Source organism: Pogoniulus pusillus, chromosome 15, assembly GCF_015220805.1.
Source record: "Pogoniulus pusillus isolate bPogPus1 chromosome 15, bPogPus1.pri, whole genome shotgun sequence".
Taxonomy (NCBI): Eukaryota; Metazoa; Chordata; class Aves; order Piciformes; family Lybiidae; genus Pogoniulus; species Pogoniulus pusillus.
This window is the reverse complement of record NC_087278.1, coordinates 17,568,266-17,586,703: the sequence shown is the minus strand read 5'-3', so window position 1 is coordinate 17,586,703 and position 18,438 is coordinate 17,568,266. Positions and strand designations below refer to the sequence as shown.

The following is an 18,438-nucleotide window of genomic DNA, read 5'->3' as shown; positions in this document are numbered from 1 at the left end:
GTCCTCACAGCTGGCCTGGGGGAGGCGGTTTGCCCTTCAGACCCTTTAGTCAATTTATAGGGCAGAGTAAACGGGTTTGCTTTAGTAAAACCAATGTTCTTGTTAAGACCACTCTTCATATTTAAGTGTTGAAACTGTCAGAGCTGGGTTTACAAGGCAGTTTCAGAGAAAATCTGATTCTTTCCCTTTGAGAGAGACTGCACACTTATAAACTGTGTGGGAGTTTGATTCCCTCCTTTTCTGCTGCTGGTATGCTCAGCCTCAGCAGTGTGGTTGCTAAGAATGATGAAGAAAAGTAATTGTGGATGGTACGAGGCTGTTCACCGTCACTGTGGACCAAAACATTTCATACTGATTTTTAAAGGACATGGTGGCCTCTGGACCTAACCCTTCTGTTAGTTTTAAACATAAACCCTTCTACTTCCAAGTGCAGTTTCGTATCTACGTCTCTGGTTTTGTGCATGCACCAAAACAAACAGTGTTGTTTTTCCTGATTTGAGAGGTTTGTGTCAAACTCAAGTGGGTTCCTCCTCACTCTTCATGTTTTTGAGTGTGGTTAGTTTCGTTGTGTTTGCCTTTGGTTTTTTGTTTGTTTGGTGGGCTTTTGTATGTGTGTTTGTTTAACAGGAACAGGGAGCAAGGCAGACAAACTCTTTCATCTTTTGATCTGTGTAAGCTATGCTTTCCAAGTAGCCTGGTAGGTCAGATGCTTGCCTTCCTCCTTTTTTGCATGTTGTACTCCAGCAATTACTCATTGTCCATTCAGAGAAAATCTTTCCTAGGTGCAGGAGTAATCTTTCACAGTGTGGCTTGTTGAGCTTCAAGTCCAACCAGATTCTGGGCTGCAGAAAGAGAAGTGTGGGCAGCAGGGTGAGGAAAGTGATCCTCCCCTTCTACTCCGCACTGGTGAGACTCCACCTGTGTCCAGTTCTGAAGCCCCTGGGACCAGAGGAATATGGAGGTGCTGGAAGGTGTCCAGAGAAGGGCCACAAGGATGAGCAGAGGGCTGGAGCTGCTCTGCTGTGAGGAGAGACTGAGGGAGTTGGGCCTGTTCAGTCTGGAGATGAGAAGGCTGGAGAGGTGACCTTATTGTGGCTTTTCAGTGTCTGAAGGAGGCTACAAGAAAGCTGAGGAGAGACTTTTTAGGTTGTCAGGTAGTGATAGGACTGGGGGAAATGGAACAAAGCTGGAAATGGGCAGATTGAGACTGGCTGTTAGGAAAAAGTTTTTCAGCATGAGGGTGGTGAGATCCTGGAACACATTGCTCAGGGAGGTGGTGGAAGACTCCTCATCCCTTGGAGGTGCTTAAGGCCAGGCTGGATAAGGCTCTGGCCAGCCTTGTCTAGTGTGAGATGTCCCTGCTCATGGCGGGGGGGGTTGGAACTAGATGGTCCTTGTGGTCCCTTCTGTGATTCCGTGTCATACTGAGGCAGTCATCCTTCTGTAGGATGTTACCTTGGAACAGAGTTAATTACCACTGCTCTACCTGTGTGTTTCTCTCATCTTCTGTCTTAAAGCTTGAGGCTCTTTTGCAAGTGTGATATACTATTTTTTTTTCCTCCTTCACTCGTTTTTTACTATGGAGCATTGCAAATATACTAAGAGCAGCAGGAGATGAAAACAGGTTTCTAGGTTGTGTGGAAGAAATGTATTTTACACTCAAGATTTGGTAGGTTGTAAAAATTGGAAGAAAAAAAAAGGCTTCAAAGGGTTATGAATTCTATAACCACGCTTGAAAACCCTGCAGAATTGGCAAGGTCTCTTACCATTTTAGACCTGCTCTTTTGCTTCCTCATGCTCACCATTTTCTCAGGTGATAAACAGAAGGGTAACTCATCAGAGCATCCTGGCAGTAGTGACATAGAGGGAGCAGTGCTGTTGAAATTCTTTTACACTAGGGGCAATGCCTCTTTCAGCAAAACCACGAACAGACTGAGTCCACAAAGGCAAGTTTGCAGAGAACTGAAATGATGTGTGGGTTCTGTGATATACTATGAGGAGTTAGCAGCTTGCTGGTAAAATGGTGTCAGAATAAAGAAGGGGTCACTCTGCTAGTTTTACTGTGTTTATGACTGCATACGTTGGTGACTTTGGCTTCTCTTCAGTAAGTGATTTTGCTAGATACTGAGAAGTGGAGCAATCACAAGTTGGTGCAGCATTCAGATTAATTTCTCATTGTAACATTGGCTGCTTCTGCAGTATCCAGTCTGTGGAGGACCTCAGGGTTGTCCCCACTTGGAAGAGGAGTAGAGCAAAAGATAGAGGACCTGGGCCTTAAAGGAAGGCACCTGCAGGCTGTGCAGGAGAAGGAGCAGCAGAGCAGGGGAGAGACTGGATGGGAAACTGAGGAAGTACAGGAGAGCAGTCCAGGGGCTGAAAATCTCTGTGTGGAGATCATGGAATCGACCAGGTTGGAAGAGAGCTCCAAGCTCATCCTGTCCAACCTAGCACCCAGTCCTAGCCAATCAACCAGACCATGACACTAAGTGTCCCATCCAGGCTTTGCTTGAACACCTCTAGGGATGGTGACTCCACCACCTCCCTGGGCAGCCCATTCCAATGCCAGTCACTCTCTCTGGCAAGAACTTCCTCCTAACATCCAGCCTAGACCTGCCCTGGCACAACTTGAGACTGTGTCCCCTTGTTCTGTTGCTGCTTGCCTGGCAGGAGAGACCAACCACATCTGGCTGCAGCCTCCCTTCAGATGTGAAGCACCAGGCAGTAACTGGGAGCAGGGAACAAAGTGGACAAAGCATGCCTGAAGAAGTATGACTGCTTAGGAGGACTTGCTTTGGGTTGGGTGTTGATTGTGCTCTCGGGTAGCCAGCTCTGCCGCGCGTCAGTCCGGTTCCCTGGGGCTGACTGAACAGGCTGCACTCCTATGTGCAGTTTACCTGCTCTGATGGGAATGACAACATCGAGCTTGACTCTTCAATGGCTTGTTTATATTTGGTGGTAATAGTAAAGCAAACCCTTTGCTTTTCAGGAAACTACAGGTTCCGTGAGGGTAGGAGCACAAATATCTGGCCGTGGGATCTCTGCTACACTTGTTTTTGAGGGTGTGGTATGCACTGCTTAATGTCTGCAGCGCCTGGAGAGCCACAGGAATCGTAGCTAAGGCTTTAACATTAATGCTTTTTTCTTAACTGGAATAACAGGTGTCTCCATCCCTGGAGATACTCAGAGGGAGGTTTGGCAGGGCTCTGGGCACCTTGATCTAGTTGAGGATGCCCCTGCTTACTGCAGAGGAGGTTGGACTAGATGACCTTTGGACATCCCTTCCAACCCTGACTATTTAGTGGTTCCTTTCTGTATATTTTTGTGCTGGTTTCAGTGGCTGCAGTACATAGCTGTAGATTGTAGTAAAGATCCTGCTAAGAATTGCAAGTGGTCAGACTCAGGCTTAATTAAGTTTTCTTTAGCCAAGTAAATTAAGAAAGCAAGCATCACTTCCCCAGCAGGCATAAGGGCAGAGGACTTAGAACCACAAAAGGTTTTCTTGGCCCAGAATGGCAGGAGCAAGGGAGGAAGCACAAGTATGAGAAATTGGGCAGAGGTTCTCTGAAGCAGGTAACCTTTGGTAGGTGCATCTCATGATAGCTTTTACGTGCTGGTTGTGTACCAAGAGGCATTTTCACAAACACCAAGCTTGATTTCATGCAGTAATGTGCAAACACAACACTATGGAGAAACAGAGAAACCTGGCACTGCCAGCAATTCCACCAACAGCCTGTGGGGAAAGGAAATTGTCACAGTAAACCAAGGATGTCTGTCATGGGGCTGTATCAGGTCAAAAAGCAATGTGGTTTTTCTGATCTTTAATGCCTACCTGCATGTGTGGTTTGTCTCCAGCTATGGGGAAAGGTAATGGTAATAAAAAAATGAAGAGGCCCTGGGAGAAGGAAAAGCCAAGTGAGAAAAGTTGATGGAGAAGGTGAAGATTTCATATGAGAAGTTATGTGGCTTTCTTCATTTTTCAAAGTAGCTTTAACCTCTCATCTTGGGATGAGGGTTTGAGAGCCTGTTCTGCAGTGAGCATAGGTTGTAAGTCTTGTTGCCGTCCTCTGACCTGGGAGAAGGCATTTCTTTTGGGAAAGAGTACTGGGGAAAAAGAGAGCGAGAAGATGCTCACGACTGTGAACCATTACATGTTACATTACCCCTCCTGCCTTCCCCTCACATGTTTTTATCTGTGTGTTAAGCTGTGCTGGTATGAGTAAGAAGAAGCATTATCCAGGAGAGATCCCTGAGTAGCTGTGGAAAGAAGCCAGCTCCCAAACTAGAACCATGCCAGCTGAGCACTCAGGTGCAGGATTGGCAGGGCAGGTGCCTCGCATGCTGCACAGCTCTGGCTCCACTGGAGCCACACCTGGGCATTCTCTGGTGCTTTCCAGGATTTTTTAGACAAGATTGAGGACAGATTTGTTTTCAGTAGTTCATGCTTGCACGCAGTTGGTAGATCCATAGAACAGTAATAAAGCCTCCTGGGCGTTATCTCCTCTTTTTGTCCCTCACCATGTCAGTTTACACAGCAAGCTGCTGTATGGGGACTGCATGCTGCTTAAAGAAAGAGAGCAAGTGCCTGTGTAAGTTTTGAAGCAGCACAGAAAAAAAGATAGGAGAAAGCAAATTAATTTTTCTGGAGTCTATCTGTACTGTGCAGTATGTGAACATTTGTCTTACAACACAGTCTCTCCTGGGTTGCAGAGAGATGTGGGAGAAGAATTTTGCCTGTAATTCTCTTGACCCGAAGGAGCTGTATTCCACCACAAACCTTAATTCCCACAAGAACTCATCCTCTCTAAACTCACCCCTTGTTTTCCTCTTCAATGCAGTGACCCCAACCTGTTTCCTTGTAGATGTACCTCTACTTTTTTTGTTACACTGAGAATAATGCAACAGCGAGATGGACTTGAAGCTGTTGCTAACTTTCATGCCTGACATAAAACGTGTATTGCTATTTAATCAAGTGTCCTGTGGCTTTGGTAATCTCCACGTTGATACATCAGCTCTCCTTTTGCCAGAGTGCTATTGAGCACCTGGGTAAAGCTGAATATATGGCAAGAGCAGTCTTGTGATGGTGGATGTGTGTTGACTCCGAATGTAAAGGTACAAAGTTATAGTAACAATACCAAGCCTTTCACTCTCATTACGAGGCTGAAAGCTGTGTGAAATAATTTGTAGACGCAAAGCTGGTTTGGTTTTGTTTGGGGGTTTGGTTTTTAGGTTCTGGGTTTTTTTTTTTATTTGTTTGCTTGGGTTTTTTTTTCAAAGAAAAAAAAAAGCTTGAATATTTCAATTAAAGCTAATAAGTGCAATTTTCCACTTACCTGTGCTTATCTTTGTTTTTTCAGCTCATGGGGCATTCTGAATGGGATCACAAACGAGGACCCAGAGGCTCACAGGTCAGTTGCTCAGCATTTTGTGTTTAGTTCTGGCTTTTTGTGAATCTGAGACATTCAAACATGTTTTCCATCCGAGATTGGCAGTCACTCAGTTAATGTTTGCAGGATTGAATCAATGGAAGAAAGCATAAAACAATGACAACTTTCATTAAAATAATTTTGGGCTGTAATCCAAGTAGGTGATACAGACAGAGCTGAGTCATTGAAGAGAAAGTTTCTTTCAGTAGCAGAAAGATGGATTTGATGTATTGAGAAGGCATTTGTAGCCTGACTGAGAGAGCCGAGTAACCAATGGAATATCCTTTTGAACAGTACATGTGTGACTCTGGGTGGATTTTGGTCTTTTTTTAAACTGACAAACTTATAAAACCTGCGTGATCCTCTCATCTTGTTCAGTAATAAACTGATTAAATGTAGTAGAACTGTGCAGGGAGGTACAGGAAAGCCTTACATGGCTACTGGTTTGCCCTTGACGTGTTATCACTGGAATGAAGTTGTGTATCATACTGCTACACTTAAAGTCATCTTCAAAGTAAAAGGACAGTTGCTGCAAAGAAGACATTGCTACTAATACTGATCAGGAGTTTTCAAGCTCAGGTTAAGCTTTCAAGCTAAGCCTTTCCCCTCTGGTACTGAATTTCTGTGAATACATTATTAGAGCTCCACTTTATTTGACTTTTCTTTTAGGTGAAGCATTTTTGTGTAAATGGGATTATCTGTGTTTAAGTCTATCATAAACAGGCTCTGCTGCTGCAGCACTGTGTGCTTGCAGTCTTCATCTCAGTAGGGCATTTCTTAGCCTGGCCTTCATAATGCTCCTTTCCAAAATCACTTGCCTTTTTGAGGGGACAGTAGCATGTGCTAATCAGGGAGCTGCTACTTTCTCAATGCACAAGATTGTATTTTAAAATGCAGATTCCATTTATTAATATTTCCCTTTCTGCCATGACTGTTGCAGAATAGGATGGGAAAAGAGAAGGACCCTAATTCTGTGTCGCATCTTAGTGTACCCAGTCACAAGGAGCAAGGAATAAGGGTTTCACTGGGGGAAGTTATTCCACTGTAGCCTCAGACTCTCTCTTTCACATGGCTTTGAGAAGTGTTTTTGATGGGAGTAGTTTAAAATCTAATTTAGCTAGTTAATCTGGAAAGTTTTGAAGAAAATTTGGGATGTTTGGATTTTTACATGGAATGTGAAAAACCTGCTTTATCCTTTTCTGATTCAATTGCATTGTTGTCAATTTGTATCCTTAATGAACACACCCTCTGTTTAAAAAAGTTCTTCTTAAAAATTAAGGTGATTAATCTGTTAGGTTTGCTTCACTTCTTCAAAACTAATGCATCAGGTGTTTGAAGGTGGTCTGGCAATTGCCTGCAGGTAATGCTCTTGCTGTTGTCCTATATCTGCAGGGCCTTCACCCAGCAGAGAAAGGGGCCTTGGGAGGAGAGTGGTTGCTGTGCTGCTTGGACAAGCAGTGAGAGGGAAGGAGGGAGTTTAGGTGTATGTTATTTGGTCTAAATTTATTAGACTTCCATGATCTGTTAGTTCTTGTGGAGTAAAGTGAATACAAGGGGAAGACAGATCTTAGCAAAGTACCTGCTAAGTGTTATCAGTGTCTCTTGAGAGAAAAAGCAGTGGAGCCCTGGTTTGTCGTAGGACTAAAATCCACACATGAGGTTGTAGAATTATTCCACCAAGGCACATTAAATGAAACTCTAATGCTCTCCACATTTTCTTGAGAACCAGTAGGTTTTCTATGGTATGTATTTAAATGTGAGAGGAAACTACTGTGGTACATGTCATATTTCTTAATGACTCACCAGGAACATGTCTTCCTCTCTGCACGTGGAAGTTAAATGCGAAGTGATGTATTTACAGGTAGTGATGAACTTAAAAGGAAATAGACTGAGACCTGCAGGATGGCCAGCATGGATTTAGGAAGGGCAGGTCCTGCCTGACCAACCTGATATCTCCTTTTATGATCAGGTTACCTGCCTGGTGAATGTGGGGCAGGCTGTGGATGCAGTCTACCTGGACTGCAGCAAAGCCTTTGACACAGTCTGCCACAACAAGCGCCTGGCACAGTTGGCATCTCCTGGCTTGGACAGATTCGCTTCAGTCAAGAACTGGCTGGAGGGCAGAGCCCAGAGAGTGGTGGTGAATGGTGCCACATACAACTGCCAGCTGTCACTAGTGGTGTGCCCCACGGATCGGTGTTGGGACAGCAGGACAAGGGAGGTTCTTCTGCCCCTGTGCTCAGCACTGCTCAGGCCACACCTGGAGTGCTGTGTCCAGGTTCTGGGCTCCTCAATTCAAGAGAGATGTTGAGGTGCTGGAAGGTGTTGAGAGAAGGGCAGCATGGCTGGGGAGGGGCCTGGAGCACAGCCCTGTGAGGAGAGGCTGAGGGAGCTGGGGGTGTGCAGCCTGCAGAAGAGGAGGCTCAGGGCAGAGCTCATTGCTGTCTACAGCTACCTGAAGGGGGATTGTAGGTGGGTGGGGTTGGTCTCTGATGCCAGGCAACCAGCAACAGAACAAGGGTAACAGTCTCATGTTGTGCTGGGGGAGGCATAGGCTGGATGTTAGGAGGAAATTGTTGGCAGAGAGAGATTTACATTGGAATGGGCTGCCCAGGGAGGTGGTGGAGTCACCATCCCTGGAGGTGTTCAAGCAAAGCCTGGATGAGACACTTAGTGCCATGGTCTGGTTGACTGGCTGGGGCTGGGTGCTAGGTTGGACTGGATGAGCTTGGAGGTCTCTACCAACCTGCTTGATTTTGTGGTTATAGGAATTTCAGTTTGCCTCCTGAAGAGCATCTGCAGTTGAATAGAATGTAAATGGGGCAAGTAAAAAGAGTAAAAAGCTGTCTTTGCAGTATTTTAGTTGCTGCTGGCTTCCACCACACAGAGTGTTATTCTAGATTACATCCATACTGATGAACATGTATGTGTGTATATTATAAGATTGCTTTTCTTCTGGAACGATTATACTATTAGGGCTGCTGTAATTACAGTCAATTATAGGTTGCCTTACAAAGAGCAATGAGTTCTTGACTACTTTCTGCATTTTTTCCCTTTTATTTTTTTGCTCTCTGAAGATAACACTTCCTGCTGTAAGTGCTTCATGCAGGGAACTTGGAATTCAAGCCATGCAGAAAATGTAAAGTGGATTTCATTTTGGTTCTGTGCTTCATTTTAGAAATCACCACAGATTAGGATTTAGACACAAAAACGTTGAAATGTGGTTCTGAGTTGAGGAGTTCCTGAATGTTTAAGGAGGGAAGAAACAGCTCTCTCTGAGGCGTACGCATGCAGTCTAGAACCGCACGAGCTTTCTCGTGTGAGGGGAGGAGATTGATGCTTATTTCTTATGCCAGCCTATGCTAGAAGACAGTGTGACTAGCAGAAGTCATCCTCTGCGCGTTATCTCCCTGCAGAGAAACAATGTGCGAACTGTATTTGAATTATTCTGCTAAAACATAGTATTTGAGACTCAGAGCTCAGGTGGGACCCACAGCATGTGTCGTGCACACGTTTTTGTAGGGGATCTCGAACGTGTGGGAGTTATTTGTTGCTCTGTCACCAGGACTTGTTTGCCTTGGTGAATGTGTAGGTGTAGCCCCAGGAGTCAGTGGACTCGAGCAATCGTTCCTCCAGCCTTATGAAAGCATGATAGCCAGGAGAGAAACACAGAGGTCCAGTGATTTTTAATCCTCTTTAAATGTGAAAGCTCTCCATTATTTATCTGAGGTGCTGCGTTTTACCCTTCAGTTCCTAAGCAACAGCTCTTTTCAGCTTGAGTGCGGCTGGTGTTGCCTGCCTCCTCGAGGCTTTGTGAGCTAGTTCTCCGGGAACGCCAGGCTCTTCTCTGCCTCGCCCCTTCCCTTTCTCCTGGATGCTTGAGGAAAACAGGAGACGCTTGGGTAGAACTGGTCACAACCTTGCAACTGGCGAAAACTGGTGTACATCGGGGAGCTCTGCCCTCCGCAGCCATGAAGCACAGGAGGCAGAAGTGAGGGGGTTGTTGACAGTGGTTTGGGAGAAGCCTTTTTCTCAAGTGTGGAAAAACCTCTAGAGCAGAATCAAAACCATGAGCCGGAAAGCTCTGTGCTTGCTGAAGCGTAGGTGGGAGTCGATTCCCGCTACTGACAAGGTACTGTGCTCTGGTGGCTGTTACGTCTCTGTCTTCCCTCACCTCCTTGCCTGCCACTGTATAGACACTTATGGTGATTTTAATGGTGGTAGTTGAGGTCCTCTGCATACAGCAAGAACCAGCTGAGTATTGTTCCTTGTCATTTCCATGGTAAATAGTGCACAGTGTTGGTAAAGCTGATTTGGCAAGAGCATGTACTTCTGAATGTGGAGGGGTCAGTGTCATGACAGCCCATGTCAGCAGACTTATTTCATGGATGTGATCTCTCTGTCTCAAGAATGAGACAGTTCTAAACATTTTAGGAGTACTTTTATCCAAGAGGTAGTGTACTGCTGATGGGTTCCTCAGTTTGCATCTCTGTTGCATTGTATGCATCTTTCATGTGTTTATGTGTGTATGAAGTCACTGATAACAAGTGGATGTAATGCAGTGGCAGAACCTGGGCTTTTCCAGTCTCATCTTGGTTGATGCATCATTTCAAGTATGTTGACAAGGACCAAGAGTAGAGCAGATGTAAATGGTCAAAACAAGAAGTAATGTATTAAATGTGGGATTCTGTTTGCAGCAAGCATCAGCAGTATAAGTAAGACTAAGATGTGATGAATGTGAATAAAATTACTAAATTTCCTGCTTCTTGCTGCTGCCACTCCAAGATTCTTTGAATTTTTTTTTCAATGTCTTACCTGCTATGTAAAGACACCAAAAGAAATAAGAGAAATAATAGTGAAAGGATAGCAGGAGTAGTAGCTTATTACATGTTTCGGCTGGTTTCTGTTTATAAAGCAGTTACATGTGGAGGCATACTTTTGTCAGTGGGAAAGAGGCAATTCAAGAGAAAATTTCTTCAACAGAAAGAAAAATGGACTACAGGAGTAATTCCCAGATTTTGAAGAGTCCTCTTGCGTGCTTTTCACTGAGAGGGAGAAGGGGAGGGCAAATGACATGCCGTATTTTACAGTGCTGTAGATCACAAGGCCAGATTGGAGCACTGCAAACATGTAGAGATCTCAAACATATGTAGTCAAAAAGTGCCATTCTGTCACATCCTCTCACATTAGGCCTGTGTTTTCAGTTTAAATAAGAATAGGCCTTTTACATGTATCCAATTTTAATCTAAAGGCTTCAAGTGAGTAGTAAGCCATGATTTTGTCTGTAATGTTTTTCTTCTTTTCTTAATACTGTCCTTTTTTGGCCTTCTTATTGGACTTTTTTCTATTTTAGATCTCCTACCATACCAGTTTGCTATGCCTTTGAATGCCAAATTTAAGAAGCCCTCTTTCAGGAGAAGCTGTCATTTACAATAGCTGAAATACTCAGTTTCAAATGAGTCAGATTCTCTGGTAATTCACAGTAAGAACAATAAGACAGTGATGAATATAATTTCACTGTGTCTTAAACCTCCTGGTAAAAGAGAGGTTAATGAGCCCTCTATTATGAAGTGAAACATTTGTTGTCTTGTTTCTGTTAAGATGTAGAGAAACTACTACCACTTCAGAGGAAATCTGTATTTCGGCCTCACCTTTCCCGTGTTTCCTTTTCCTTTCAATCATTCTAGCCTTTATGTTGCTTTGCACCGTGAGTTACGGTCTGATGTATCTGGAAAAACCAAGAATTCCTTCTCTAGGTGTGAGGAGTGCTTGACCCCAGTGTGCTGTGCATCATGTCTGTCATCAGCCGCTCAAGGGCTCTGGAGGGGTTTAAAGGAGAAAAGAACATTCACGGAGCCATCCACCACTTAGCGAGCAGTGAGACTCAGTAAGTGATGCGCATAGCTGGAGCTGACTTGAGCACAGTGTGAACAAGTAAGGATTGTTGGAAGGTACACAGAGGGAGTGAAGATGGTGATCAGCTTCAAACACGCTTCTCCTTACGCTGGGTGGCGTGGGCAGAGTGGGGATGCTCTGCGTGCTCTTCTCCTTGTTTGAGTACCTCCTAGGAACTTGCAGTAGCTGTGCAAGATGACAGCCACAGAGAGGCAACTTTGAGCATTTTAAAATGATCCTGTTCACCTAGTTAACACACAACTCTAACAGCTCTACCTCGTTTAGTCCTTCAAGTCATTATTTAGTCCTTAAAGTGATTCATATATTCATAGAATCATAGAATGTTTTCAACTGGAAGGGACCTTAAAGTTCATGTAGTTCCAACCTCCATGCCATGGATAGAGAGCTGACCCTGGCCTTGAACACTTTCAAGGGAGGGAGCATCCACAACCTCCCTGGGCAACCTGTTTTGGGGTTTTTCTTTCTTCTTTCCTTTTTTTTTTTTTTTAAATAAACTAAACCCTCCGAAACCAAGCAACCAATCAAAAACCCAAGGAAGAGAAGAAAATGAAATTCTGAAAGTGGGGTTTTGTCTTGATCTTATTGGGAAGTGTTTTCCCTGTTTTACCTTTTTCTTCTTTGTTAATTAGTGGCTTGGTCAGCCACAGACTTTTTTTGCTAGTTGCATCCTACCTTTCTGCTTCAGAGAGTCCTCCAGGCACCCAGCAACAGAACAAGGGGGCACAGTCTCAAGTTGTCCCAGGGGAGATATAGGCTGGATGTTAGGAGGGAGAGACAGAGTGATTGGCATTGGAATGGGCTGCCCAGGGAGGTGGTGGAGTCACCATCCCTGAAGGTGTTCACGAAGACTGGCTGGGGCACTTAGTGCCATGGTCTGGTTGATTGGCTAGGGCTGGGTGTTAGGCTGGACTGGATGAGCTTGGAGCTCTCTGCCAACCTGCTTAATTATAATGTCTACATGTCCTCGAGAATGGATGCATCATAACTGGTATAAAGATATATATGGGAAGCATGGGAATCCTGTGCTTGGTTTTTGTCTCAAATATCTATTAAATTCAGAGTTTTCTTTGCTGCTGGCCAGCTGCCCCTGCATCCAACAGCCTTATAGCAGTATGTCTCTGCAAATTGCCTTCTGCTATAACCAGCTTCACTGAAGCACAAGACAGTAGTTCTTGCATCTTGACAGCAGGCATGAGTGCATCAGTATGGGTGTTTGTATAGGGAGCAGCCACAGCAGTCTGGCTTAGAAGCAGGGCAGTATCAGGGATCTGTGCAGCAAGGATTCTTGGCGTGTGCCTCCTTTTTCTGCAAAGCTCGTGAAGCTCTTCACAGAGAAGGAGACGAAGCAATAGATATGGGTAAGAAGGCCATAGAGCAGTTGGTGTGGAACTATGTAGGTCCCCTCTGGCACACAGATTGCCTTAGGATTAAGAAAATGTGCAATAGGATCAGGGTCAGCTGGAGTCAAAAAGTTCCTTTTCTTTTCAAGCACCATGCTTGATGGGTTGTGCCTGGTTATTCTTTTTCCACCACCTATCTGCCAGATTTCAGGGACAGAAGAATAATAAACGCAGCCCTGGACACGGTGATGCAAGCCAAGGCCTTGCATTGTTCCGTTCCTTTAGAAGAAGTGTGTGCCAGCAGTCAGATGGGCTGCAGGAGCAGCAGTGCAAACGGCCACAGGAGCTCAGCAGAAGCCCGCAGCTCCCCTTGTACCTCCAGCTTTTTCAATTCCACCCTCCCAGGTGTTACAGCTTTTCAGTCGTAGCTCATCTCTTCCCCCAACCATCACATTAGAAAGGCTTATGGGGCTCTGCCTGTGCCTGAGGCAGTGTTCCTGCTGGGTCACATCACATCAGTGATGTTTGTATGTGACTCAATCCCTCTTATTATACCTGAAAATAGTTAAGGGGGAAAAAAAGGGGTTCTGTGGCTTTGCACAGTTATTCATTATTAATAAAACCTTCCAGTATCCTTTCATTTTGCAGACAAGTTCCCAAAGCTTTAGCAGCAGAGCAGAAATTTGTGGAGTTTGGGATGTTATGAGGAAGAGGCCTCATGGGAGGATCGTGGATTGTTTGGAATATGGAGTTGTGGGAGCAGAGTTGCTTTTGCACAGCAGCAATAGCATGGAAATCTGAGATTGGAATTTAGACAATATCTATAAAACACTTTTTTTGCTTTATAATTCAGCAGATGAATGGTGTAATGCAGAAAACTATCTCAAAGAACTAATTTTTCTCAGATTTGGGCTTGCTTCTGTCAGAAGTGAGGAGCTGAGCTATGGACACTAGCTGTGTCCATAGGGCCATTTGTGTTTTTCCCTTGGGCTTTCTACCCTGCTCCTCTAAGGAATGTAAGGGAAAGGAGCAAGGTGGTAGTGAACGTTGCACCTGAGAATGACTATTCTACACCTGCTTTGGGGGAAGGATCAGCTTGTTCACAGTCTTGCCTGGGTCTGGCCAGACAAAAAGGGAATCTCAGCACTGCACATCCTTCTGTGATGCCAGATAGCAATAAAATGTCCATGGGAGCCTGAAATGTGGTAGAAGAGTTGCAGTAAATGTTGATGTAGTTATATAAAGGGTTAGAAGGTGGGAAGACAAAAAACAGAATATATCACACTGGCAGTTGTGATACAGATGAGACAGGCAAACCTCCTGCAACCTCCCATATCTATCACTTGTAGGATGGAGAAAAACCTTTTAGATGGTGTCAGCTGCTCTATGAATCACTGTCTCTGTGAACCTTTTGAGCCCAAAATGAGTGGCAGTGAGACAGGAGTGGATTGGAAGCTTGCTAATGACAGCCCTCTTCTTAAGATTCAGTCACTCTGTCATGTCAGCGTTCTTCATAGCCAAGTGGGAGCTCAACACATATTTCCAGACAACAGTGCCTGTCTTCTTGCAAACTTTATCTACTGAGAATCCTCCAGGGTTTGTAGTGCAAGTCCTGCTGCTAGTTAGATAGTCCAGGTGTGGGATGTAGAGCAGAAGATTGCTGATACTCAATTTAAATTGCATTTTACTTCATTAGTGAGCAAGTTCCAGTTCAAGGTTGTGATTTGTCGATTGTAGCCATGCTGCAGTTCAGTGCAGTTTGGGAAAGAATCAGCACTGAAATGCAAGCAGCAGTCTGAAATAGTGTTCTGGTGAAATGACTGCTTGAAGCAGCATGGTAAGAGAATAAGCACTTAGGCACGACAACATTAAACTTAGTGTTTTGCAAAGAAGAGATGTCAGAAGATTCCAATATGTTTTTTTGGGGGGGTTGTTAGGGTTTTTTTGGGGGGTAGGGTGTTGAGTTTTGTTTTCTATTCTTTCCAAAGCACTGTCTTAGACTTCAGAGTGCATATTGACTTCTGTGATACAGATCTAGATTGATGATGGCAACTGAATTGATTGTGAGCTGTCATCATTCAGAGCAGAACCAGCAAATGTCTTGAGACACAGGAGTGTATTTCAGGGGTGCCTTAACCTACCTGCATTTCTCTCCTCACCACAGTGTAACTTTCTGGTCCAGCAATTTTCATAGTATTTTTCATTAGTTTTTCAGATCTCTGTTTTTTATGCAGTGTAAACTTACTGGATTATTTCTCAACTGCTTCTTTGTAAATGCCTTGGAAGTAGGGAGGCTGGAGCCAGGCTGTGCTGGGGGATGCCCAATGACAGGACAAGGGGCAATGGGTGGACGCTAAGGCATCGAAAATTTCATCTAAACATGAGGAGGATTTTTTTCCCTGCGAGGGTGACAGAACCCTGGCACAGGCTGCCCAGTGGGTTGTGGAGTCTCCTTCTCTGGAGATACCCAAGAACCATCTGGATGTGTTCCTGTGTGATCTGCTCTGGATGATCCTGCTCTGGCAGGGGGATTGGACTGGATGAGTTTTGGAGGTCCCTTCCAGCCCTGGGCGTTCCATGATTCTGTAAGTTGTTGAGGGGCTTATGGCCTTCAGATGAGAAAACATTGGCAAAGAGATTTTGTTCATGGATGTTTTTTTGTATTCTTTGTTTGTTTTCCAGTTGCAAACTCTTAGGAAAAATTCTTTGGGCACAAGTTGTACTTGCTTGTTGGAGTTAGGAGGATCTGTTAAAGTTGCTGGTTTTCTTTAAGTAGCTCATACAGAAACTTGGAGAGTTTCAGAGAATTTAATCTGCTGAAATTCAAGTCCACTGGTTTAGCATAAGCTAAACTGTCTGAAGGCTTTCAGACTGCAAATTCTTCAAATGGCCAAAACTTTGGTGCACATAAATCAATCTCTGAAGCAAAAAACATGCTGAGAATGTTCTGAGTCTGGAGTAGTGCACCTCGAAGAGATTAGCCGTTAATGATGAGTGAAACAGTGTCCCCTCGCCTTCTGGAAATAGCTGTGCTGGATACAGTTTTCCTCACTCAGGCTGACTGTTCCAAGGGGAAACGTCAGCAGAGAGGTCTGAGGCTTCACGTAATTACAAGAGACTGAAAGCAGGGTCTTGTGAAGGGAAGTGAGGGGCAGTGTAATGATGGGCAATGCTGGCACCTGCCTTGTACTCCAAAACAAGAAAAAGACACATTAAAATTAAGTATTAGCACTGTGACTTTTGTGATGAGGAGACTAAGTTTCCATGCAACTATAAAGAGCTGAGAGTTGTGCCACCAAATGCTCTTTCTAAGAACAGCTTACATTTCACTTACCGCATATGTGCGTTCCTGGGGTCCTTGCCCTCCCAAGCAAGTTGTGAATGCAATTAATTTTGGGGCCCCTGTTTTCAGAGACAAACCCAGCTATGGAAAGAACATGATTGATGTAGTTAATTTTTCACTGAGCAGCACCCATGCCTTCTCTTCAAGCAAGGTGCTTCTGCTGGTATGTTTAATAGCAGCCTTGCTAGAGAGGGTGAGTTGCTCCAACCTTCCTTATACAGTTTCCACAATGCCACGTGAAGAGGTTCTTTGATATGAGGGTGGTGAGACCCAGGGGAAGTGTGGATGCCTCCTCCCTGGAGGTTTTCAGTGCCAAGTTGGATGGGGCATTAAGCATGCTGGTCTGGTGGACCGGCATCCCTGCCCATGGTGGGGAGGCTGGAGTAGATGATCTCTAATGCCCCTTCTGGCCTAAGCCATTCTATGCCAGAAGATGTCTTTGGTACTGGGGACAAAATGAACTGACGGGTTTCACGCTGCAATGGAAACTGCAGTTTAAAAGCAGTTTTATTAATACTGCTTTAATTCTTATTGCTTTCCATGTTCTTTGTGACCATACTGCTGTAATTTCTGTTCTCTGGGATAGTTTTAAAGAACAAATAAGTGAAAGTGTTTCCTATTGTTCCTTCCTTACAAGAACACATGCTGAACTCTCTAGTAGTTCATTTTACGAGCTTCCCAGTGGAAAAGCTCACAGCTGATTTGCTCTGTTCTCAACAGCAGATGTTCTTTTTCTGCATGACTTTAGTAGTGAGCCATAATTTTCTTCTGTGTCTGATGGATCAGTGTTCAGAAATTTCAAAATGAATTATTGGAGCAGCCTCCTGAGAATTTTGAGTAAGTCAGAGTTGGAGTAAATCTTAAAGTCAAATCATAAAAAAGAAAATTTAGTGTTGGGTTGAATCAAAGATTGATTGTGTAATGGGTCTGCTAAATTTTCAATTCCTGGGTAACCTTGAACGTTACAAGAGCAGTATGAGTTCTTGCAGTCCATAAAGGAAGTCTGGAGATTATCAGACCTGAATCTAGAGTTCATAGTCACTGAGTTATTAGGCTTTATGCAAGACTGAAAAAACTACTTGTTAGACTGAGCAGGCAAACCCCGAGAGCAGTTAGAGGTGTCAGTTATCTGCAAAAAAAAAATGCACCAAACCCCAAAGTCAGCCCAGAAGAGGGCACTTTGATTAATGACCCAAGGGGTGGACAGAGCGTGATCTCAGCAGACTTGCAGGTGATGCCAAACTGCGAAGCTGCTGCACCAGATAGTTTTGCTGCCACTCAGAGGGACCTCAGCAGGCTAGAGAAATGGACCAAGAGGAGTCTTCAGTAGAGGGAAATACAAAGTCCACCCACACTCAAGGAGAAATAACTGCAGATACCAGTAGAGGCTTAGGAGCAGATTAGAAAAGAAGGATGTTAGGGGTCCTGGTGCATGAGGAAGTAGAGTGTCCTTGGGGTAAAGAAAGACAACATTCTGAACTGTATTGGGCCAAGTATTGCCAACAGGTCAAGGGAGGTGATCTTTCTCCTCAGCTGAGCACTGGTGAGATGCATCTGGAGTTCTGATCACAGGTCTGTGCTTTGCAATATGAGATAAAGAAATATTGGAATGTGTCCAAAAATAAAAGGACCATGATGGTGATTAAGTGACTGGCGCATCTGTTGTTGAGAGAGATGAGACTGTTCGGCCTTGAAAGAAGAAGACTCACGGGGTCTTGTTAATATGTGTGAATATCTGATGAGAGAGGCTAAAGCAGATGGGGCCAAGACTCTTCCCAGTGGTGCCCAGTGACAGGACAAGAGGCAATGGATACAAATAGAATTACAGAAGTTCCCATTTTAAAATAAGAACGAACGTGCCAACTGCAAGGGTGACCATGCATGGGAACAGGTTACCTGGGGGGGCTGCAGAGCCTTTGTCCTTTGAAGTATTCAAAATCCAAGTGGATACAGCTGCAGCTGACATTGCTTTGACGGGGGGACTTAGACTGGATGATCTCCAGAGGTCCTTTCCCACCCTCATCTCTTCTGTGGCTCCATCTCGTGTGTCATTATGTTGATTTGCTTTCACAGGGCACCATTTTGTCCTTAAAATACAGGATTATCTTGTTTTTTTTTAACTAAATTTAGCAGCTCAAAACTGTGATTAGGTTCATTAGTGCTACCAGATAGCTGTCCCTGCTAATAGTCACCTGTTGGCTAGTAAGCAGAATTGCCAAAAAAGCTCCTGCTGGTTGTGTGGTGCTGCAGTGTCCTGTTCCGCTGCATTCGCAGGTCATAGTGCAGTCACTGGTGTCCTTCTCGTGTCTGGACCTTGCTGGTAAAAGAGATGGGAAAAGTCCAGACAGAAGGGGAAGGGAGTATTTTCCTATTAATTATTTGCAGCTCAGAGTGAGTAAGGGTAGTGTTAGCAATC

At 44.5% G+C, this 18,438-nt stretch overlaps 1 protein-coding gene across 7 annotated transcripts in view; it reads left to right on the top strand.

Annotated features, from left to right (window-relative positions):
- Positions 1-18,438, top strand: part of PDE3A (phosphodiesterase 3A) — a 248,606-nt gene that overhangs the window by 153,422 nt on the left and 76,746 nt on the right. For 6 of the 7 annotated variants that reach the window (XM_064155556.1, XM_064155559.1, XM_064155558.1 and 3 more), the window contains one exon: positions 5,355-5,405. In XM_064155556.1, coding sequence (XP_064011626.1) covers positions 5,355-5,405 — 51 coding nt within the window. Of the gene's footprint in view, positions 1-5,354; positions 5,406-9,145; positions 9,556-18,438 lie in introns of those variants that run through there. The other variant, XM_064155557.1, reaches the window with a different exon arrangement.